Source organism: Gymnoscopelus microlampas, assembly GCF_963454915.1.
Source record: "Gymnoscopelus microlampas genome assembly, chromosome: 13".
Lineage (NCBI taxonomy): Eukaryota > Metazoa > Chordata > Actinopteri > Myctophiformes > Myctophidae > Gymnoscopelus > Gymnoscopelus microlampas.
This window is the reverse complement of record NC_139950.1, coordinates 39,218,161-39,237,975: the sequence shown is the minus strand read 5'-3', so window position 1 is coordinate 39,237,975 and position 19,815 is coordinate 39,218,161. Positions and strand designations below refer to the sequence as shown.

The 19,815-nt window shown below is 43.3% G+C and overlaps 1 protein-coding gene across 1 annotated transcript in view; it reads right to left on the bottom strand.

Annotated features, from left to right (window-relative positions):
* The window catches only part of cdh23 (cadherin-related 23), a 306,429-nt gene that overhangs the window by 235,848 nt on the left and 50,766 nt on the right, over positions 1-19,815 (bottom strand). The window contains exons 4-6 of the mRNA XM_084076986.1: positions 3,501-3,643; positions 3,118-3,165; positions 2,299-2,391 (exon numbers count right to left, since the gene is read on the bottom strand). Coding sequence (XP_083933112.1) covers positions 2,299-2,391; positions 3,118-3,165; positions 3,501-3,643 — 284 coding nt within the window. The remainder of the gene's footprint in view (positions 1-2,298; positions 2,392-3,117; positions 3,166-3,500; positions 3,644-19,815) is intronic.

Genomic DNA, 19,815 nt, shown 5'->3' with positions numbered 1-19,815 from the left:
TATATAGGGTTTAAGTGTTTAACCCCATCTCAGCCATTCCTTTCTGTCAATATTGCATTTATTGCTTATCTCACCCTTTTCTCTCTCCAAGTCTCTCGCTCTCGCTGTCTGTCTCGTCCTCTCCCTGTCACTGTGTCAATCTCTCTCTCCCTCCTCCTGTCAGAGGCCTTTTTTTTCACCACATTAAAGTTCAGCAGTAGTGCCTCATAACGCTGATGGTACCACGATCCCTGATTGGCCAGTTAACTGTGGCACGTCCAGTGAGTGACAGCTTGATGGAAGTGATGTCACAGTGTGTTTGCTCTGCACTGCCACAGGTCAGCGGAGGTCACTGAAGGCAATGAGGCGCATAGAGGAGCAGCGATAGAAAGTTATGGAGATAAAAGATGAGATAGAGGAAGGATGTTTGTGTATTTGTTTGTTTGTGTGTGTGTGTGTGTGTGTGTGTGTGTGCGTGTGTGTGTGTGTGTGTGTGTGTGTGTGTGTGAGGTGGGGAGGGGTGGGGCAGGATGCCACAAGGATGGGGGAGGGGGGGTGGAGAGGATGCAACAAGGAAGGAACTGACTCTCAGAAAGAATTCTCTGTCTTTCCCCAGAACTCCCCAAGGCTTAGAAGGCATATGGCTTCAACGAGCAGTTCTCAGTACACACACCTTGGGCTTGGACTATCTGCTGCATTATTATCAACATAACATGCATTCTGTATAGACATTTACCGGGCCTCATTTATCAAGTAAGATAAAAAATAAGGTTGATTTATTATATCAAAAGCATGCCCCTTGCAAATCTCCCTCACGTTGTATTCACAAACATCGGAGGCATATTTGTTTGCATATTAGTGCATGCTTACTGAGTGGAATGAATCAGCATTTAAAGTCCAACAATTATTTATAGAGATGTCAAAACCTCAACCAAACTAAGCGGAAGACACTGACGACGCAGAAACAAAATCTTTTCAGAGTGATATGCCACCAGGAAACTCACAATACACTGTATCAGAGTGGAGGAAGGTGGAAAATAGTTGCATTTTATGCTTTTTCCGGAGGCTCACCCGAAGTCTATTGTTTGCAAATTCTCTGTTAAGTGGACCATATGTGAATCCCACACAGGCAGCGGTTTCATTGGCCTGAGAAGAACCTTCCCCGGTGGGCAGGCAGACTAAACAGCCTAGACTAAACAGCCTTTCTTTCTCCCATTTATTTGCTTTGACTTTATGGATTGGAGAGATTTTTCTCCAATCTCTCCAGCCAGTAGCTTTGAAGATTTGGTGAAGACTGGGAGAAGAAGGGTATGTGTTCAATATAAACACAAAAACAACTGTGTGTGTGTGTGTGTGTGTGTGTGTGTGTGTGTGTGTGTGTGTGTGTGTGTGTGTGTGTGTGTGTGTGTGTGTGTGTGTGTGTGTGTGTGTGTGTGTGTGTGTGTGTGTGTGTGTGTGTGTGTGTGAGAGATAGATTTCAGACCCTGTTTGAAGTGCTCCTCTCTACTCTGGCAATTACTTCATATCAAGGATTAGATGGGGGAGAGGGCAACGGAAGAGGCAGAATGATGGAAAGAATGGAAAGCTGAGGAGGAGAGGTAGAGGACGGAGTAGTGAGAGAAGCTGACAGAAGATGAGAGAAGAAAAGATTTGAGTCTGCACAGCGGGGAGAGTTTTTCTTTACCGTATCAAAAGCTGAGTGCATTCCCTCTAAATATGAATTGTAAGAGAATTCCTCAATTCTTGGCGGAATTGCACATTAGACGCGTCAACTGTTTTACAGAAAGAATGTCTGAACCACAAAACGATGATGACCATGAAATCTGATAATAACCTCCTACTATTACCGAATAATATTAGTTAACTACTAGCAAATACCTACTACTGTTAGTTCATTATTACCAACTACCTACAGTACTACTATTAGTTTGTTAAACGTATTACCAAAAACTATATTACCGACTACCTTTTTAGAATGGATAGAATAAAAAAACAGAGCAGCCAAAGAGATTCTAGAAACCCTTCATCTCAAGACAAGAAACAACCACCACCACAGCACAGCAGCATCAAAATCATGATTCAAATATCTGTATTACTAATATTAGAACAAAGTAAGCTTTACTTGTCCAACGTGCTTACATATCGTCTAGCAGTGCCATCAATTGTCTTGCACAGCAGGTTTCTGCTTAATGAATAAAAGACAGGTGCCTTGGATGTAGTAACATGCTGTATTACACAGTCAAATCCTGAATGCTCATTTAACTCTGAGAGTGCAAAAATGTACCCGTACGGCTTGTGCTGTGTGTCATAGGTTCTTACCTCTGCGATGTGCACGGTGTAAGGCTGTCCATGAAATGTTGGCGCATTATCGTTCACATCTCCGATCTGAATGTTCACTGTGTCTTTCACCACCTGGAACATACAGACACAGTATACCATTGTGAAGTCCTGGTGCAGAATTACAGCTACCTGCACACTGCAAAACCGCTAAAACATAAAATAGTAATTTAGCAACACTAAGCCCATGTTGGGCCAAAGAAGAAGAAAAACATAATCATTCATTGATGTTTCAAAAGCCTCAACAACAAGCCTCAACAACAACAAAAAAATGAAACCTGTGTCTAACTACAAATTAAAGTGATACGACAACAATCTCTAAAGAAACACTGGATGATTGAGTCACCATGGGCTGCATATCGATCCATACAATGCGTACATAGTACTTGATTAACACTGACAACGAATCTGAATGAGGAAGTACAATAAAAAAGCAAAGTATAATAGAAAAAAAATCAAAGTAAAAAAAAATGTATCTTAGCCATAGCAGGGAAATATTAGTGTATGGTACATTACATTACCCTTGAGGCAGACTAAGCTGAATGTCAGTGTCTTACAGGAGCGAAACAGTGTGAGAAGGACAGCTGTCACAGTGAGTACATGTGAAAGAGAAAAATGACCAAGAAAAGTAGGAGAAAGAGAAAAAGAGAGAGAGAAAGAAAAAGAGAAAGAAAGAAAGATAGAAAGAAAGAAAGAGGGAGGTCAGTGTGTGTACTATTTGGTGCTGGCGGCCACACAGCGTCCAGATGTCAGCGTGTGATGGAAGGTGACATAGCTGTGATCACAGTGGAGATCTCTTACCCCTTGGCTGTCACTCACGGAGAACTCCACCTGCATCTCTGACTTGGTCTATGGAGAGACAAGAGACAAAAATCACTCAAAACACACCAGACAAAGAGACAGACAGAGAAGAGACAAAAATCACTCAAAACACACCAGACAAAGAGACAGACAGAGAAGAGACAAAAATCACCCAAAACACACCAGACAAAGAGACAGACAGAGAAGAGACAAAAATCAACCAAAACACACCAGACAAAGAGACAGACAAGAGGTGGAGAATGCACTCTTAACTTAAAAAATACTTTCCTTTTTCAAAATGGTGTGTGTGTGTGCGTGTGCGTGTGCGTGCGTGCGGGCGTGCGCGAGTGCGTGTGTGTGCGTGTAGCGTAGCCTGCTCTTACTTCTCGGTCGAGACTCTGTCGGAGCCAGACCACTCCAGTCTCCCTATTCACAGCGAAATACTTCATGGCCTCCTCTCCCACCACCCCGTATATGAGGGGCTCATTCTCAGGGTCGTCTGCCTTCAGCTGAGTCACTGATGAACCTGTCACACAGAGAGAGGGTCAAAGTTTAAAGGACATGTAGCACTGTCAGCTTCCCCGCACTATCTGAACTAACAGCTAGGTCATGACAAATCAACTACAGCGTACATACTCTACACATTTAAGGTTCTGGCTACTTTCACCAAAAAAAATCAACGCAAATTGACTAAAGTATCATCTCTATGAAAGGTTTCTGTGCATTCTGTGGATTTTAGTCCATATACAGATGTGACATGTGACAGATATGCATTATAGTACACTGTCACTGCATAATAATAATGAATTGCATTTTATAGCGCTTTTCTACCCAAGTACTCAAAGCGCTACACAATGGTTCATTCGTTCATACTGTACATTGGGAGGTGAAGCGGCAAACAATCAACGCCAGCGCCCTCACTTCCCACATTCACACACCAATGGTGGCAAGCTAGCGCCAACCAACTCATTGGAGGCCATGTAGGGTTCAGTGTCTTGCCCAAGGACACTTCGACACTTATTCTGGGCGAGCCCGGGATCAAACTGGGAACCTCACGGTTGCCATCCGGCCACTCTACCGACCACTCTAACCCTGAGCCACTGCTGCCCACATCTGTATTACATAGGTTAAACTAGCTACAAGCAATATTCAGGATGAGTCCAATATTTAGTACAGCTGCCTGTGGATGTCTGTCAGATGGAAGCTTGTCGACATAGAGCATGACGCCTCGATTGATGCTTTAGAACAGGGGTCTTCAACGTTTTCAGGCGAAGGACCCCCTAGCTGAGAGATAGATGAATCAGGGACCCCTTCTATATTGTATAAAAATTGTGTTTCAGATTAACTTTTGCTGCTCTTTTTCCCCTCTTCCACCTATAACTCTTTGCCAAAAATAGCCGATCTACAAGCTCACAACGCCTCGCAGCGCGAGGCGTTGTGAGCTTGTAGATCTGCTATTTTTGTTCTCCTCAGAAAAGGGATGCTAGGGTTCAAGTGGTTAATGCAAAAAAAAATCGTATCATACAAAGATTTGGCGGACCCCCTGTAGTAACTCTGAGGACCCCCTAGGGGTCCCGGACCCCCTGTTGAAGACCCCTGTTTTAGAATACTTAGATTGTCTGCTAACAATCTAGAAGGTGCATCTTCATGGCGGTGTCAACACAGAGGACGCACACACACACACACACACACACACACACACACACACACACACACACACACACACACACACACACACACACACACACACACACACACACACACACACACACACACACACACAGAGTGTGCCGGTGTGAGAGGTGAGAAGAGCAGAGTGATTTTAATTGGAGCTGCAGCAGTTCATGGGCTTCATTCATCACAGACATGGAGACCAGACAGCCTGGCTAATCAAACCCAGGGGTGGGGCAGAGCCAGCCTGGCTAATCCACCACACTGGACAGATGTGTCAGTGTGGGCAGGGCTGGGGGCACACGGAGGGATGCCAAGGACAGCGCCGAGACCCCCCAGCCACCCAGGGGGACCGTACTCATTACTGACCTGAGTAAAAGCGAATGGGGCAGGTTATGTTCCGTAATGGGAGGAGGATGAGTCCCATATACAATGGACATGGATGCTATCGAACCACAACGGACGCATTAACCACGATTACGGGGTTAATGCTGTGTTCAACATCCATGCAATATGCATAAGGACTTTGCTGCAGCCATGGGTGTTTGCTGATTGCCTGACAATGTACCTATAAGGTTCCACTTTAATACTCTGTGTTAACTCTTTGACTGCCAATGGTGAGATTTCTCGTCATATTTTGCTAATTACCAATGACGAGAATGACGAGATTTTGTGTTTTCAGTGGTTTTCCACTAGATGGCGCTTTACGCTAACCTGGTAGTCATCATTTGACTCCCAGAGAAGCAAAGCAGCAGCAAATCGCGTGAACGAAAAAAAAACAAGCCTGTTCACTTCCTTGTTATTCGATTTGGAAAAAATGCTTTTTCTCTTTTTCTGTTGCTTTTTGGCGAAAACAACCTACATTCAACTGCCCACAACTATGGAACGGATGGTCGAAGCGGCTCTGGTTTCCCCCCCCCAATTCTACGAGACTCGGATACCTCTTTTAAAGCGATCGGGGGATCGATCATACTGGAGATGAATATTCTATGATTTTTCAAAGGTTAGTGAAAACATTCGAAAATCGCTGGCAGTGGCTGAGCAAATTATGTTTTATTTCTGGCAGTCAAAGAGTTAATGTGGTGTCCCTAATTTGGGCATGTCATTATAGGCGAAAAATTTTAAATGTTCAAACAAAGTGTGAAAGTAGATAAGCTCACGACCCGGTGAGTTTTGAGCTTGCAGCTCGGCTATTTTCCCAGCATCACACCATCATACGACAAAGTATAAAAGAGGCTTCTACAAACACTCCAGGATTTGGCCGTGCAGGTCTACTTCTCCTTGATAGCAGGCACTCCATCAGACAATAGAGGTGAAGCCAAACTAAATAAAGCCCGTCACCGGCAGCCCAAACTGCTTAACACAACGACCAATTAGGTTCCACAATCACACACCCCTCTAGTTTTTATTAACCCATTAAGACCTGAGGCCGATTCTGCAAAATGTCTTCTAAATCCTAATGTTGCTACATACATCAGTGGTTCTCAAACCTTTTCATGTCAAGGACCCCCAAAATTATATATATTTGGCCGCGGACCCCCATCTCAAAATGTGTTGTTACAGAGACCCCCAGAAGCAAAGATTTGAGTTACAAGTGTTAGCTTTAAAAATATATATATTCAAAGATTTGCACAGATTTTCAAGATTTTTGAAAAATTGCAGATCTACAAGCTCGTAGCTCTTGAAAAGCCAAAGAAATCTGAAAATGACACAGATGCGCTCCTGGTCTTAAAGGGTTAATACACCCCATTTTCCCATGAAAGGGAGGCAAAAATGACTAATTAATATAACGATTTATGAACCCTTCTCATTGCGTCTAATGAGATTTATGCTAATTCCGCGCCTTTCAATATGAGTTATAATTTGGTTGAAGACGGTGCAAATTAAGCATTTTACCACATACTCATCAATAATAACAGGTTTTCCTTTTTTTCTCCCCTCCACTTCTATTCCTCCTTTCAGCCTCTCAGCTGGGAGAAGAATGAGTCACATGGAGGGTTGATACATACTCCAGTGAAGGATAATAAATGGCCATTTGAAACTAAGTCCCCAGTCTGCAAGCCCGAGTCATGTGGAAGATTAACCCGTTTAGACCGGGAACGCATCTGTGTCACTTTAAGATTTCTTTGGCTATTCAATGATAGCAGATATACAAGCACCGAGTGCTGCGCTACAAGCTTGTAGATCTACTATTTTTTGAAAAATCATGAACATTTTTGCAAATCTTTGAATATATATATATTTTTAAGGCAAACATTTGTAACTCAAATCTTTGCTTCTGGGGGATTCTACAAATGTCTTCTAAATCCGACATTGTTTTGAAAAACGTTATGTTTTTATATCAGTGTTTTTCAAACTTTTTCATGTCAAGGATCCCCCAAAATGATATGAGGACCCCCATCTCAAAATATGTTGTTCCAGGGACCCCCAGAAGCAAAGATTTGAGTGAAAAAATGTTCGCTTAAAAAATATATATAAATTCCAAAAATTGCTCAAATCGTCCCGATTTTTCTAAAATAGCAGATCTACAAGCTCATGGCGCGGTTATGAGCTTGTATATCTGCTATTTTTGAATAGCCCAAAGAAATCTAAAAATGACACACAGATGCGTTCCCGGTCTTAATGGGTTAACTCCCACCCTAGGAGAGAGGGGGCTAATTGAGAACAGAACATTAACTACACAGGTTTGGTTCTGTGCCTCTGAGCAAGGAGGTATTAGGGAAGTCTCATAACGCACTCGACTGTAGCTGTATTCATTATAGGCCCCATAATATCTGAGCGCCTGGGAGTGAACCTCGAGTGTTCGCGCTTTGTGCTTTTACAATGTGTATTAAGAGCAAAGTATTTAATGTATGCAGTACATTAAATAAGTACACAGTATACGCACTAACCCGTATCATACCGTGTTTTGTTAAACAACTCACGTTTGTAAATTGCCTCTCGCTTCAGACAGCCCTTCTGACGCTGTACATTTGTGCGTTTGTTCATACGTGCACTGCAGGTTGGCATGTGCGAAAAAATGTGTGTGTGTATGTGCGTGTAGGGTTCGATTCGTAATAAATAAATAAAAATAAATAAAACGCATTTTGCACATCTGTTATTTCTTATAAAAAAAACACACCTTTGTTAATGAAATAGTTAAATTGTGACACTATCAAACATAAATATCAAACATAACAGTCAGTCTAGATTTCCCAACAAGAAATGCATTTAATTCGGTCTGACCAGAAGCAGTGATAAAACATATCCTCACTGGGTGATAAAAATTAATGACCGGAGGAGGGGATACCAAAAGCAGAGGCATGGACCCCCCCCGTCCATCCCCCTATAGCAAATGGAACCTTAAGTGTGTGTGTGTGTGTGTGTGTGTGTGTGTGTGTGTGTGTGTGTGTGTGTGTGTGTGTGTGTGTGTGTGTGTGTGTACGTGCACATGCACACGTGCGTGCAGTGAGTGGTGCAGTGAGGACAGGTTGCTGGTGCTTATCTGTAACACCGTGGCACCCAGCCCTTTCCCCTGACAAATGATGCTATTTAGCAGCAAGTGATGCCAGTATTACTGTTATGAATGATACAGTGCACATTAACAGCGCCCCTCCCCTTCTCCTCCAGCTCTCCAACTCTGCGGCTCTGATAAGAGCGATGGGCCCTCACAACCATCTCTCTCCCTCACCTGTCTTCCTCCCTCCGACTCCCTCTCTTTCTTCCTCGACTCTTCTCATCATCTTCTCTCTCTCTCTCTTTTAGTGAACTCCTCTCGTGTCTTTGTTTTCGGTGTACACTACAAACTCTCGAGTGACAATTTAACCCATTAAGACCTGGAACTGTGTCATTTTTAGATTTGAGCTAAAAAGCATTATTTTACACTTTGGGCTATTCAAAAATAGCAGATATACAAGCTCATAGCGCGGCACCGAGTGCCGCGCTACGAGCTTGTAGATCTGCTATTTTTGAAAAATCGTGAAAATGTGTGCAAATCTTTGAATAGATATATTTTTAAAGCGAACATTTTTAACTCAAATCTTTGCTTCTGGGGTGTCCCTGGAACAACATATTTTGATGGGGGTCTGCGGCCAAATACATATAATTGTGGGGGTCCTTGACATGAAAAAGATTGAGCACCACTGATATAGAAACATACGTTTTTTCAGAATACTGTTGAGATTTAGGAGACATGTAGAATCGGCTTCAGGTCTCAATGGATTAAAACCAGAGTGACCGCAGTACAAACTAACTGGGACAAACTGAGGTCTACTCTGCGCACTCAAAAGACACAAGGATTGCAGCTACTGTAGAAGTCGGAAAACAGAACTCCTCATATCGCTGACCTACAAACAGTCGATTTAGAACAAAGCGGGCATCCCGGCGGGTAGATACAATGGGAGCAGAAAGCCTGGCAGGATTCATGCTGTGATAAATACGGATGCCAGGATGCGTTTGCCCAATTTATTTTAGGAAGAGTGGAGGAAAGGGGAGAACGAGGAAGTCCAGATAAACATAGGAGGGCCTACAGGAGGAGTCGGAGAAGGAACGAGAGAGAGTTTGGGGAGGGCCTGCGGAAGGAGAAGGAGAGAGAGAGAGGAGTGCATACGAGGTGAGATTAGCTGAAGATGGTGACAAACACACTTCATTACCATAAGCACTTCTCCAAAAGTAGCGGGGACAAAGTTTGGGAGAAGCAGCTCAGCTTTAACCCATTTAGACCGGGTAAGACATTTTAAGATTTCTTTGGCTATTCAAAAATAGCAGATATACAAGCTCATAGCTTGTAGATCTGCTATTTCTGAAGAAAACCGTTTAAGTTTGTGCAAATCTTTTGAATATATATCATTTTTTAAAGCAAACAATTTGAACTCAAATCTTTGCTTCTGGGGGATTCTATTAAACGTCTTCTAAATCCTACAGTTTTCTTTTAAAACGCATGTTTCTATATCAGTCGTTCCCAAACCTTTCTCATGTCAAGGACCCCCAAAATGATACGTATTTGGCCGCGGACCCCTATCTCAAAATATGTTGTAATAGGGACCCCCAGAAGCAAAGATTTGATTCAAAAATTGTCCCTTTACATTCAATATATGCAAAGAATGTCACAATTTAAAAAAAATATATGCAGATCTACAAGCTCGCAACGTGGCACTCGAGCTTGTAGATCTGCTATTTTTGAATAGCCCAAAGAAATCACCAAAAATGACACCAATTCTTTCCCGGTCTAAATGGGTTAAGAAGGAGTTGTGTGCAGTTTGTTCCATCATGGCGGGGAGGGCCAGAGAAAGTAATGCACCATCGCCATAAAGCAGGGTTGGGGGGGGGGGGGGGGGGGGGGGAGTTGCACAAAAGCCCGGAGAGAGGGAAAGAAATGGAGGGAGGGGGAGAGAAGAGAAGAGCTGGAGCGGAGAGAGAGGAGTGCCGGCGGGCTGGCCCAGCGGCACCATGTTTTACTCAGCCCTGCCTTGTTTTTAGGGGAGGCAGGGAGGAGGAGGGGGGGGGCGGGTGCTAAATCAATCGCTGGAGGACATCAATCCCCTGCTGGATCAATAGGAGCCGTAGGTGGTAAACAGCGGCCCATGTCTGGACTGGCCCTGGTGGCCTCAGGCAGGAGATGGGGGGGACGGGGGGGGGGGTCTGTATAGGCCGTACACTCTGTTATTATGTCAGTGATATCATCTGCAGTACCAGTGGACCTCTGTCTCTCGTCTCATCTGAAGGCTGATGCAATGGGAATGCACTCCTGACGGTACCACAAGGATGGGCTGAATTATAGCTGCGATTTTAGCTCCCAAAAGGGCAGACAGACCCTCATTGTGTGTTCGCGAAAAGTAGACACCGACAAATTTGGAGAGGAGTTCATTTTTTAAAAAGTCTTTTTTTTTTTTTATGCACAGCAAAATCCTCCGCGGTATAATTTATACGTTTGTTAAAATGTGCAAAAATGCTGTGCATGCCGTGAATAATGTATAAAATGCCATGCAGAAGTGTTAGGTGACGTCATTAGCTGATAACATGGACAGCAGATGGCGAGGAGGACGGTGCATCGGTAATCTTGCTCTCTCTATTTTTAAAGTATTGATGAGCGGTCTAGAAAAGGGGGAGGTGAGCCACGACCTGAGTCATGTCATCCCCACCCAGGTTGATGAGTCAGTTCCCTGCCTCTCGACTTGCTGCGCCGTACGCAAAGTCTCTCTGCTAACACATCAAGCTACACCCTCAGTCACTGTACATCAGTCACTTGCATCAACAATTTATATTGCAAAATGTAGCGCACTGGGAACTGTACTACATACCTACCAGCAGTAGCCTGGTTAAACCCCCCCCCCCCCCTCACCCCCTTTCCGGAAATCTCATTTGGGGTCTGGCCTGCGAGCTTATCTGGGCGTTTCCTGCGTTGTCAACAAAATGGACTAGCCTATCAACGTCCTCGCTCATTGTTCTGTGAGCCAATCAGGTGGAACCCGAGTGAAGCCAAATGGAGCCGAGTGCAGCCAAGCGAAAACGAACGACGGCCATTGAAATTTTGTCCGCTCTATTTTCTAACTTACTTCAAAGAGCTCTCAAACTTATTTTTTTGTGGCAAAATAATTATTTTTTTGAGTATTTTGGGCTGATTTAAATCACGGGTCAAATTTGACCCGCTAACACCACAAGCATAAAGCAACCTATTTTCGGCAAGGCCCTTTCAAAAGTCTCCTTGCGTCACGTTGCTCTGTGTTGCCAGTGGAACGAACTGCTGATTGGCTGAAGGGGTTGTCAGTCAACGGTACTAATCCCACCCAACTCCCGCCCACAGCCAAAAAGCCAAACAGACTTTCACTACTGAAATCAAATACAAATGGGATTTCCGGAGGGAGGGGGTTTACCAGGCTATACCAGGAGTGCATGAATTAAATTCATATACTTCTTGTTTGTTATTTCATTATCTAAAGAATGACTCTCTGATATAATTGAGTAGTGATCATTGCCATCCCTCATATTGATAAGTTGTGATTACGGCGGCGTGACTGTAAAATAGAACAATATCAAATTAGCTGTGCACCATTATAACAAAATAGTGCTGTTCTTCACACGCCATTATGCATTTCAGTGTGCGTTTTATCTGAGCTCATACTGCATGCGTCACTGCACTGAGTGCTTTTACAGACACACAATGGAGGAGAATGATACCCACTCGTACAGAGAGAACGGAAGAGTTGTTATTTGCATTTGCTCAGATATCTCTGAAGAAACGAGTGATGTTAATGACAAATATGTATTAATCATTGATTTCTGGTAGAAAAAATGTATCCCTATTAGAAAATACCACCATCATCCATTTCTATTACTAAATTTGGTTAGTTCATTGAGATATCCAGGTTATATTTAAAGGAGTAGTTCACCCCAAAAAAACACTTATTTTCTATCAATTAAACACCCCATGAAGCCTTGAAATCATGAAGATTTTTTTTGTTTTTGTCGCATTCCTAAGCCAATAATTCGATGACGGCGGAAAGAGGGTAATGTATCCGGTAGGAGACGGTAGAAGACTACCGGAAAGACCGCCGGTCATCAAATTAGTGGCTTACTGTAGGTATGCGACAAAAACAAAACAATCTCCATGAATTCAAGGCCTCATGGGGTGTGTAATTGATAGAAAATAAAGTAATTTTTGGGGTGAACTACTCCTTTAAATTCAGTAGCACAAAGCTGTTACAATGATCTCTGCAATATTGTTTGTGTGTGTGTGTGTGTGTGGGGGGGGGTACATATAGAATTAAAAAAAAGTAGTGTCATGCCTCTATAGCAACCCAAGTGCGTGGCCTCGGGTGGTTCAATTATCCGAGCCCATAAGAAGTGCCTTTCAGAGTAATTCACAAGTCAGATTTCATCAGATGATGTGGTTTAAGTCACTCCTTCAAGCACAGCCTTTTGAGGGAGAAAGGGGGGGCGCACAAAACATTAACAGGTATATCCCCCCCCCCTGCCTCCGCAAACCCACCCCTGGAACTCAAAACGCGCAATAAATAAACCTATCTCCCCCTTTGTCAGCAATGAGATGGAAATGAGTTGAGATGGAGTCATCAAGTCTTTGGCTGCCCGGGGGGAGAGAGAGAGAGAGAGAGAGAGAGAGAGAGAGAGACGCACACATGTTCCTCCAGGTATAGAACGACGTTGGAGGTTGGGAATAAAAAAGCACAAGTCCATCTATGAAATGACAATACAGGCAGCGGTTGGCCGGTGATTGTGTGTGTGTGCCTGTACCTCCATTTCCATACAAAGAGAAGTGCATGTGTTTGGGGGGCATGTTTAATAGGGGAGGAGACGAGGAGGAGCGTGCTGGGGCTTTATTTCCCTGTGGGATGAACAGAGGAGCCGCAGAGACAGACCGTAAGCCGCGTCCCCAGGGAAGTCAATTAGGCGGCGGAGCGATAAAGGAAGAAGGCACCATACAAAACAAAACAAAATAAAAGGAAATAAAATAAAAACAACATTGCTTAGCTTGTCAACCGGTGTGGGCCATAAATAAATAAATAAACGTCGTGAATTTTACTAGGCGGTGTTGAGTGTGACTTCCAGTGACCCGTTTGGTTCTTCGACGCAGTTTTGGTTTATTATATCTTTTGCAGGTTTCACACGTTGATTCGATTTGTCTGGTTGTAACAAAAAAAACAACAACAAAACAAAGACGTTCATTCATGATACACAAATTCCCGTCCATGTAGCAAAATCCTCAGTGCTATCCATGTGTAACTCACTAGAGGTTCGGGCCGCTGCAAGGCCCTCCCGTCTTGCTGCTGCGCGGGGCTCTAGTAGCCTGGCCCGCACATCGGAGACAGAGACAGCGTAGACGTTCATTGCAACAGCGGTGTTTGTTTCGACACGCAAACCGAGACGTTCATTGCAGCAGCGGTGTTTGTTTCGACACGCAAACCGAAAGCGAAAGCTCCCCCTGGAAACCCTGTAGCTCCACCCCGCGAAACCTAACTTGGTTAGACCCAAACACAAACAGCTTGGCACACACACAGACAGGCTGGCGAGGCGAGGCAGACAGCCAGCCACGCATGCGCGCGACTCTCTATTGTATTATTGTAATGTATATCTATTAGGATAGAGTGTACAAATGTAATCAAATGGAAACTCATGGGTCCAAATACACCTACAGTATAAGGGTCCATTTGGTTGCATGTGTACACTGTGAGTTAACCCCTTAAACACTATACTGTACTTCATGGACTGGGGTCCCACAGGGGTCTATTTGGTCCCCTCTTTTGTTTACCAAATGTTTGCCCATAATGACATTCAATTCAATTGTATTGAAGTGTCAAATCACAACAAGTTGTCTCAAGACACTTTACATGTAGAGCAGAGACCCGACAGTCCCACCCTTTACGACAGTGGCAACGAAAAACTCCCGGCCAGAAGAGCAAAGCTAAGGATAGTGTTGATTTCGTCGACTAAAACTATGATGAAAAATGTTTGTCGACTACCTTTTTTCACTGATGAAAACTAAACAAAAACGAAAGAAAAACTAAGCTACGATGACTAAAACTAAGACTAAATTCATTTGAATTTCGTCAACAAATAAAAACTAGACTAAAACGTTAGGGAGGGACGAGTGGAGAAGAGATCCAGTAGAACTAAAATACAAGTCATTTTATGCTTGGTTGCGGTCGGGTGTTGCGCTCTGAAAACGCGTCATTTTCAGCATGTAACCAAGTGTAAAATCTGCCATCACGACACCATCAAGGCACCGCCAAAATACATTTTAGTCGACTAAATCAACTGTAGATTTAGTCAACGATAATCTTTGATATTTAGTCGACTAAAAATAGACAAAAACTAAAACATTTCAGGTGACTAAAATATGACAAAAACTAAATGGAATTTTATTCAAAGGACTATGACTAAAACTAAATCAAAATTTGCTGTCAAAATCAACACTGTGGTTAGATTAACACTGATGATTTTACTGTGTAGGATGCACGTGTGCTACAACATGTGTCAGTACTGTATGTGCGTCTAAGTCTCGGCGTGCGCGCGTTGGCGACAAGCGACACGGTGGTGTCATTAATAACAGTGATGGGGAAAGCGGACTGAAGACAGATAGTGCCGTGAGTCCGGCTCTAAGTGACTCCTGTGTTTCAACAACACACACCACGACCAGCACAGTCCTTGAGAGGATGTGTATTAATCCCCCAGATTTATGACTAAATCTGTCACGGATGGGAGGAGAACACCCCTTTGCCTTTCTCTCAGCCGTCTCCGGGAGAAATACACACTTCTGCACAAGCGTGTGCACGACACACACACACACACACACACACACACACACACCCCCTATAGGGGTACAACAGCCACAACTCATAAGTTAGAGCACACCTACACCACATATAACACGTACAGTACACACATTAACCCATTAAGACCGGGAACACATCTGTTCACATCTATTTTATACTATTATATCAGCTATTCAAAAATCTACAAGCTCATAGCGTGGCACAGAGTGCCACGCTATGAACTTGTAGATCTGCTAATTTTTTTTTTAAATCAGGAAAATTTGTGCAAATCTTTGAATATATATATTTTTTTTAAGCGAACATTTTTAACTCAAATCTTTGCTTCTGGATGGTCCCTGGAACAAAATATTTTGAGATGGGGTCCGCGGGCAAATACATGGGTGTCCTTGACGTGAAAAAGTTTGAGAACCACTGATATAGAAAAATATGTTTAAAAAAACAAATGTTAGGATTTAGAAGACATTTGTAGAATCCCTAGAAGCAAAGATTTGAGTTACAAATGTTCGCTTTAAAAAATATACTGTATATAAAATAGCAGATATACAAGATCATAGCGCAGTATTTTTGAATAGCCCAAAGAAATCTAAAAATGACACACAGATGCATTCCCGGTCTAAACGGGTTAATAAGCTGGAAAACATACAGTGACACATGCAGACAGGCGGTCTCACGCTGAGATAAGCAAGCAGATGCACGTGTGTTGAGCGTAAATCCATAAACAGTGCCTTCAAGGTCGTCTGGTGGAAGTGATAAGTGATAGTGTCTTGGGGAAAAAAAGCAAAAAGGTGCAGTAACATCATTCTCGTTCACTCCCTAACCTCCTATTTAAGTGTGCGTGTGCGTGTGCGTGTGTGTGTGTGTATGTGTAGGTCGGTGCGTGTGAGTACTACGGTATACACGTTTTGAATGGCTACATTATTTTATGCCAACTATGTTGTGGTGTGTCATGGCAAAGACTGCAGATAGTGGAAAACATATGGTTTATACTAATATATATACACACACACACACACACACGTATGTCTATATATACAATCCGTCTTAACCCATTCCATCCGGGAACACATCTCTGTCATTTTTTGTATTTCTTTGGCTATTCAAAAATAGCAGACATACAAGCTTGTACATCTGCTATTTTTGAAAGAACGTGAAAAGTTGTGCAAATCTTTCAGTATATATATTTTTAAAGCAAACATTTGTAACTCAAATCTTTGCTTCTGGGGCGTCCCTGGAACAAAATATTTTACAAATGCTCGCTTTAAAAAATATATATTCAAAGATTTGCACACATTTTCACGATTTTTCAAAAATAGCGCTATGAGCTTCTATATCTGCTATTTTTAAATAGCCAAAGAAATCTTAAAATGACAGACATGCGTTCCCAGATTCAATGGGTTAAGGCTAGCTAAAAAAAGAACGTAGCCTCCTCACCTATGTAGCGAGTAAGAGGCTGCAGCAGGGTTCAGTAGGAAGGAACACATCATGACAGCAGCCTTTTCCATTCAAACTCACTTTATTTCCCAGAGCGTCAAGATAACGAACACCCATGCTGCTCGCATGCCTCAGGTATAAACTATTGGTAGTTATCACACAGAGATCAGATGACACAGGGTGGAGCAGATGTAATGTACTGTCATGACAGAGGCTGTCCCCTGAATGTGTGTGTGTGGGACGGCTGATTTAAGGGCACTACGGAGACACATGCTGAAGGGGGAGTAGCGAACGTGTGCTGAGGTATCAAACCGTCGTGTGGAATGAAACACTGCTGAATTCCAGTGGTGGAAAAAGTACTCACATGTTTTACTTAAGTGAAAGTATCAATACTGCGATGGAGAAATACTCTGTTACAAGTAGAAGTCCGGAATAAAAAATGTACTTGAGTAAAAGTACAAAAGTATTGGTATGAAAATGCACTTAAACTAGAAAGTAGTCATTATGCAGAATGTCCCATTTCAAGTTTTCAAATGTACTGTATACAAATATTTTGAAAATAGCAGATCTACAAGCTCACAGCTTGTAGTTCGGTTATTTTCAAATGACCGAAATGTATATAGGGCTGAAGTGGTTAATGTATGTTTAGTAATAATAATCAGAATCTACAAAGTAACTAGTTACTAAAGTTGGCAAATAATTGTAGACAGTGGAGTAAAAGTACAATATTTTCCTCTGAGATGTAGTTGAGTAGAAGTAAAAGTATTGGAAATTGGAAAGACTCAATTAACACATTGGGTGCAAAAAACGTTTTTTACCGTGTTTTCAAAGAGTAGCGCTTAGGTGTCAAAACCGGGATTTACCGTGTTTTTGTTTTTTTCGTTTTTTTCCACAAGGGGGGAGGGGCTAGCGCAGCTTTGGAATCACTCACGGTGCCTCTGAAATGGAAGGGACAGATGGATCACCGTGCCAAAAAAAACTGGCTGCCGTCCGCTCCCATTCTATCTTCTTGATAAAAACCTCTGCATCTCCTTAACTTTTTACAGTGGGGAAAACAAGTCATTTTCGATGCGCGATCACTCCGCAATGGCGGCTCGCGTGAGAGATGTTATTGATCCAGGCGTTAGCCTGGACCATCTACCATCGTACACGCATCCATTGTTTACATCTGGGTGCTCGTCGTGGAGTCTGCAGCTCTAAACAGCGCAGCGTTACAATGGGTGAGATCTCTGGCACTAAACGTACACTGTTGTTAATAAAACTCTGGCACCGAATGTGTACAAATACCTCAAAATTGTACTTAAGTACAGTATTTGAGTAAATGTACTTAGTTACTCTACACCACTGCATGTGCACAGTGAAATCCTCAATGTAATTTCAACTCTGAGAGGGTAGAAATGTAACCAAATCCATTGGTTACACTCTCTGAGTCACTAGTTAGTACATAAATTAACACCGAGGGCCTTATCTTCCGCCGGCGGTACAGTATCTAACCCCCCCCCCCCCCCCCCGACGCAAGTGCTTTGCTCTCAGGTTGTCGTGTGTCATGTGTAGGTAGTCACACCCAGGTCAGAGTCTAATCTGTTTGACTCAGATCAGGTGTGACTGCTTAAATCATTCAGCAATCACCCACTACACCCTACAGAGGCATCAACAGAGATTTGGGATATAATGTAAACGTCTCAATGAGATTGTTGCAATCAGTAGGAAGCATTGATAGATTGCGATGCTTTGCACTGCAGGAGTGTTAATATAATGCAATTTTGGTCTCAGAGTTACATTAACACATTTACCACCATTGACGTAGATCTACGTCATTTCAAATCAAACCTTCTCCGATGATCATCAATATACGGTAAAAAACGCTGGCACCAGTGGATGAATTAATTAAATAATACCTGGCAGTGAATGTGTTAACACACACATGGAGTGTTGTTCATAATTTAAAGCGCTTTGAGATACATCCTAACAATAAAAGGTAGAATGACACAAGCAAAGTTATTATGTTGTTATCCATAGTGGTGCTGGTCAGATCAGAGTCTATGGGCCCGATTCACTAGGCTGGTCGTAAATATCAGTGTAAATATGGGTGTAAATACAATGTCTAAAAGGAGGGTGTATTTTCTCTATGCAAAACCTGACGTGCAAATTCACAAAGGGGTGTGTAAATCCCTGATACGTACCAGAGCCACGTTCATATGGAAGATTCTTGGCATTTCTTCACGCCCCCATTTAAGACCATAAAGCTGTTTACACTCAAAATATGGGTGTAAACAGCTTAGTGAATCAGGCCCATTGATCTTGGGGGAATAAGAGTGAACCAGGTGAGGCTGGCGATTGGTCGGATGACAGACGCAGGGTTTGGGTTTTTAAGTCAACAAAATGAGCTGATGGTGACAACAATTACCCACGGTGCCGTGTGACTGACCAATCACGTCGTGTGACAGCAGAGGACATGAGTGGACAGTTCTCCCACATGTTTGTGTGCCACAAAGCAGCGGAGCTGTCAAGCCAATTCACGCGTGGCTCCGTTCGCCGCTCTCCCTATCAGCCAGTAAAGCACTTTGCTCACTATTTTCCATTCCATCACATTGCTGCTGCCCTCTCATTCTCTCTTCTACTCTCCCCATACCTCTCTCTTTCTCTCTCTCTCTCTCTATCTCATCATGCTGCCTCCTGCTTGCAGAGGCCAGACAGAGGGACGTAGTGAGGGCTGATGGGATAGGAGTGGACAGGTGGCTCCGTGGTACTCAGGGTCCAGGAGTGACGGCTGAGCCAGCCTGGCCTGTCCGCTGTCACACAGCCACGAAAACTGCCCCCCCCCCTTCCTACCCCCAACAAACCCACATGCCAACATGCCTACACACACAGCCCTCTCTCTCCTATTTCTTCCTTAGCGTTTAGGTGCTTTAGAATGGTTTGTGGTTTGCTGTGGTCGTTTTTCCTCCACTCTTTGCTTCTCTAATTTGCCTTCCCCCAGCCCAACCCCCCTCCCTCCCCTTTCCCTCTCTCTCTCTCTCCCCATCTCTCTGGCTCTGTGCTGACCTCTCCGGGGAAGACTATTACCTGAGAGTCAGTTAAATCACAGCTTGGTAATGGAACATGCCACCTTTGCAGTGGAGCTTTACACGCGTGCATGTGCGCGCACACGCACACACACACACACACACACACACACACACACACACACACACACACACACACACACACACACACACACACACACACACACACACACACACGAAAGCCTCCCTCTGTCTTGGCCTTCTTGCACCTTTTTCTGCCCTTTTTCAGAACTTATCATTTGGTCCTGTGTGTTATTGAAATA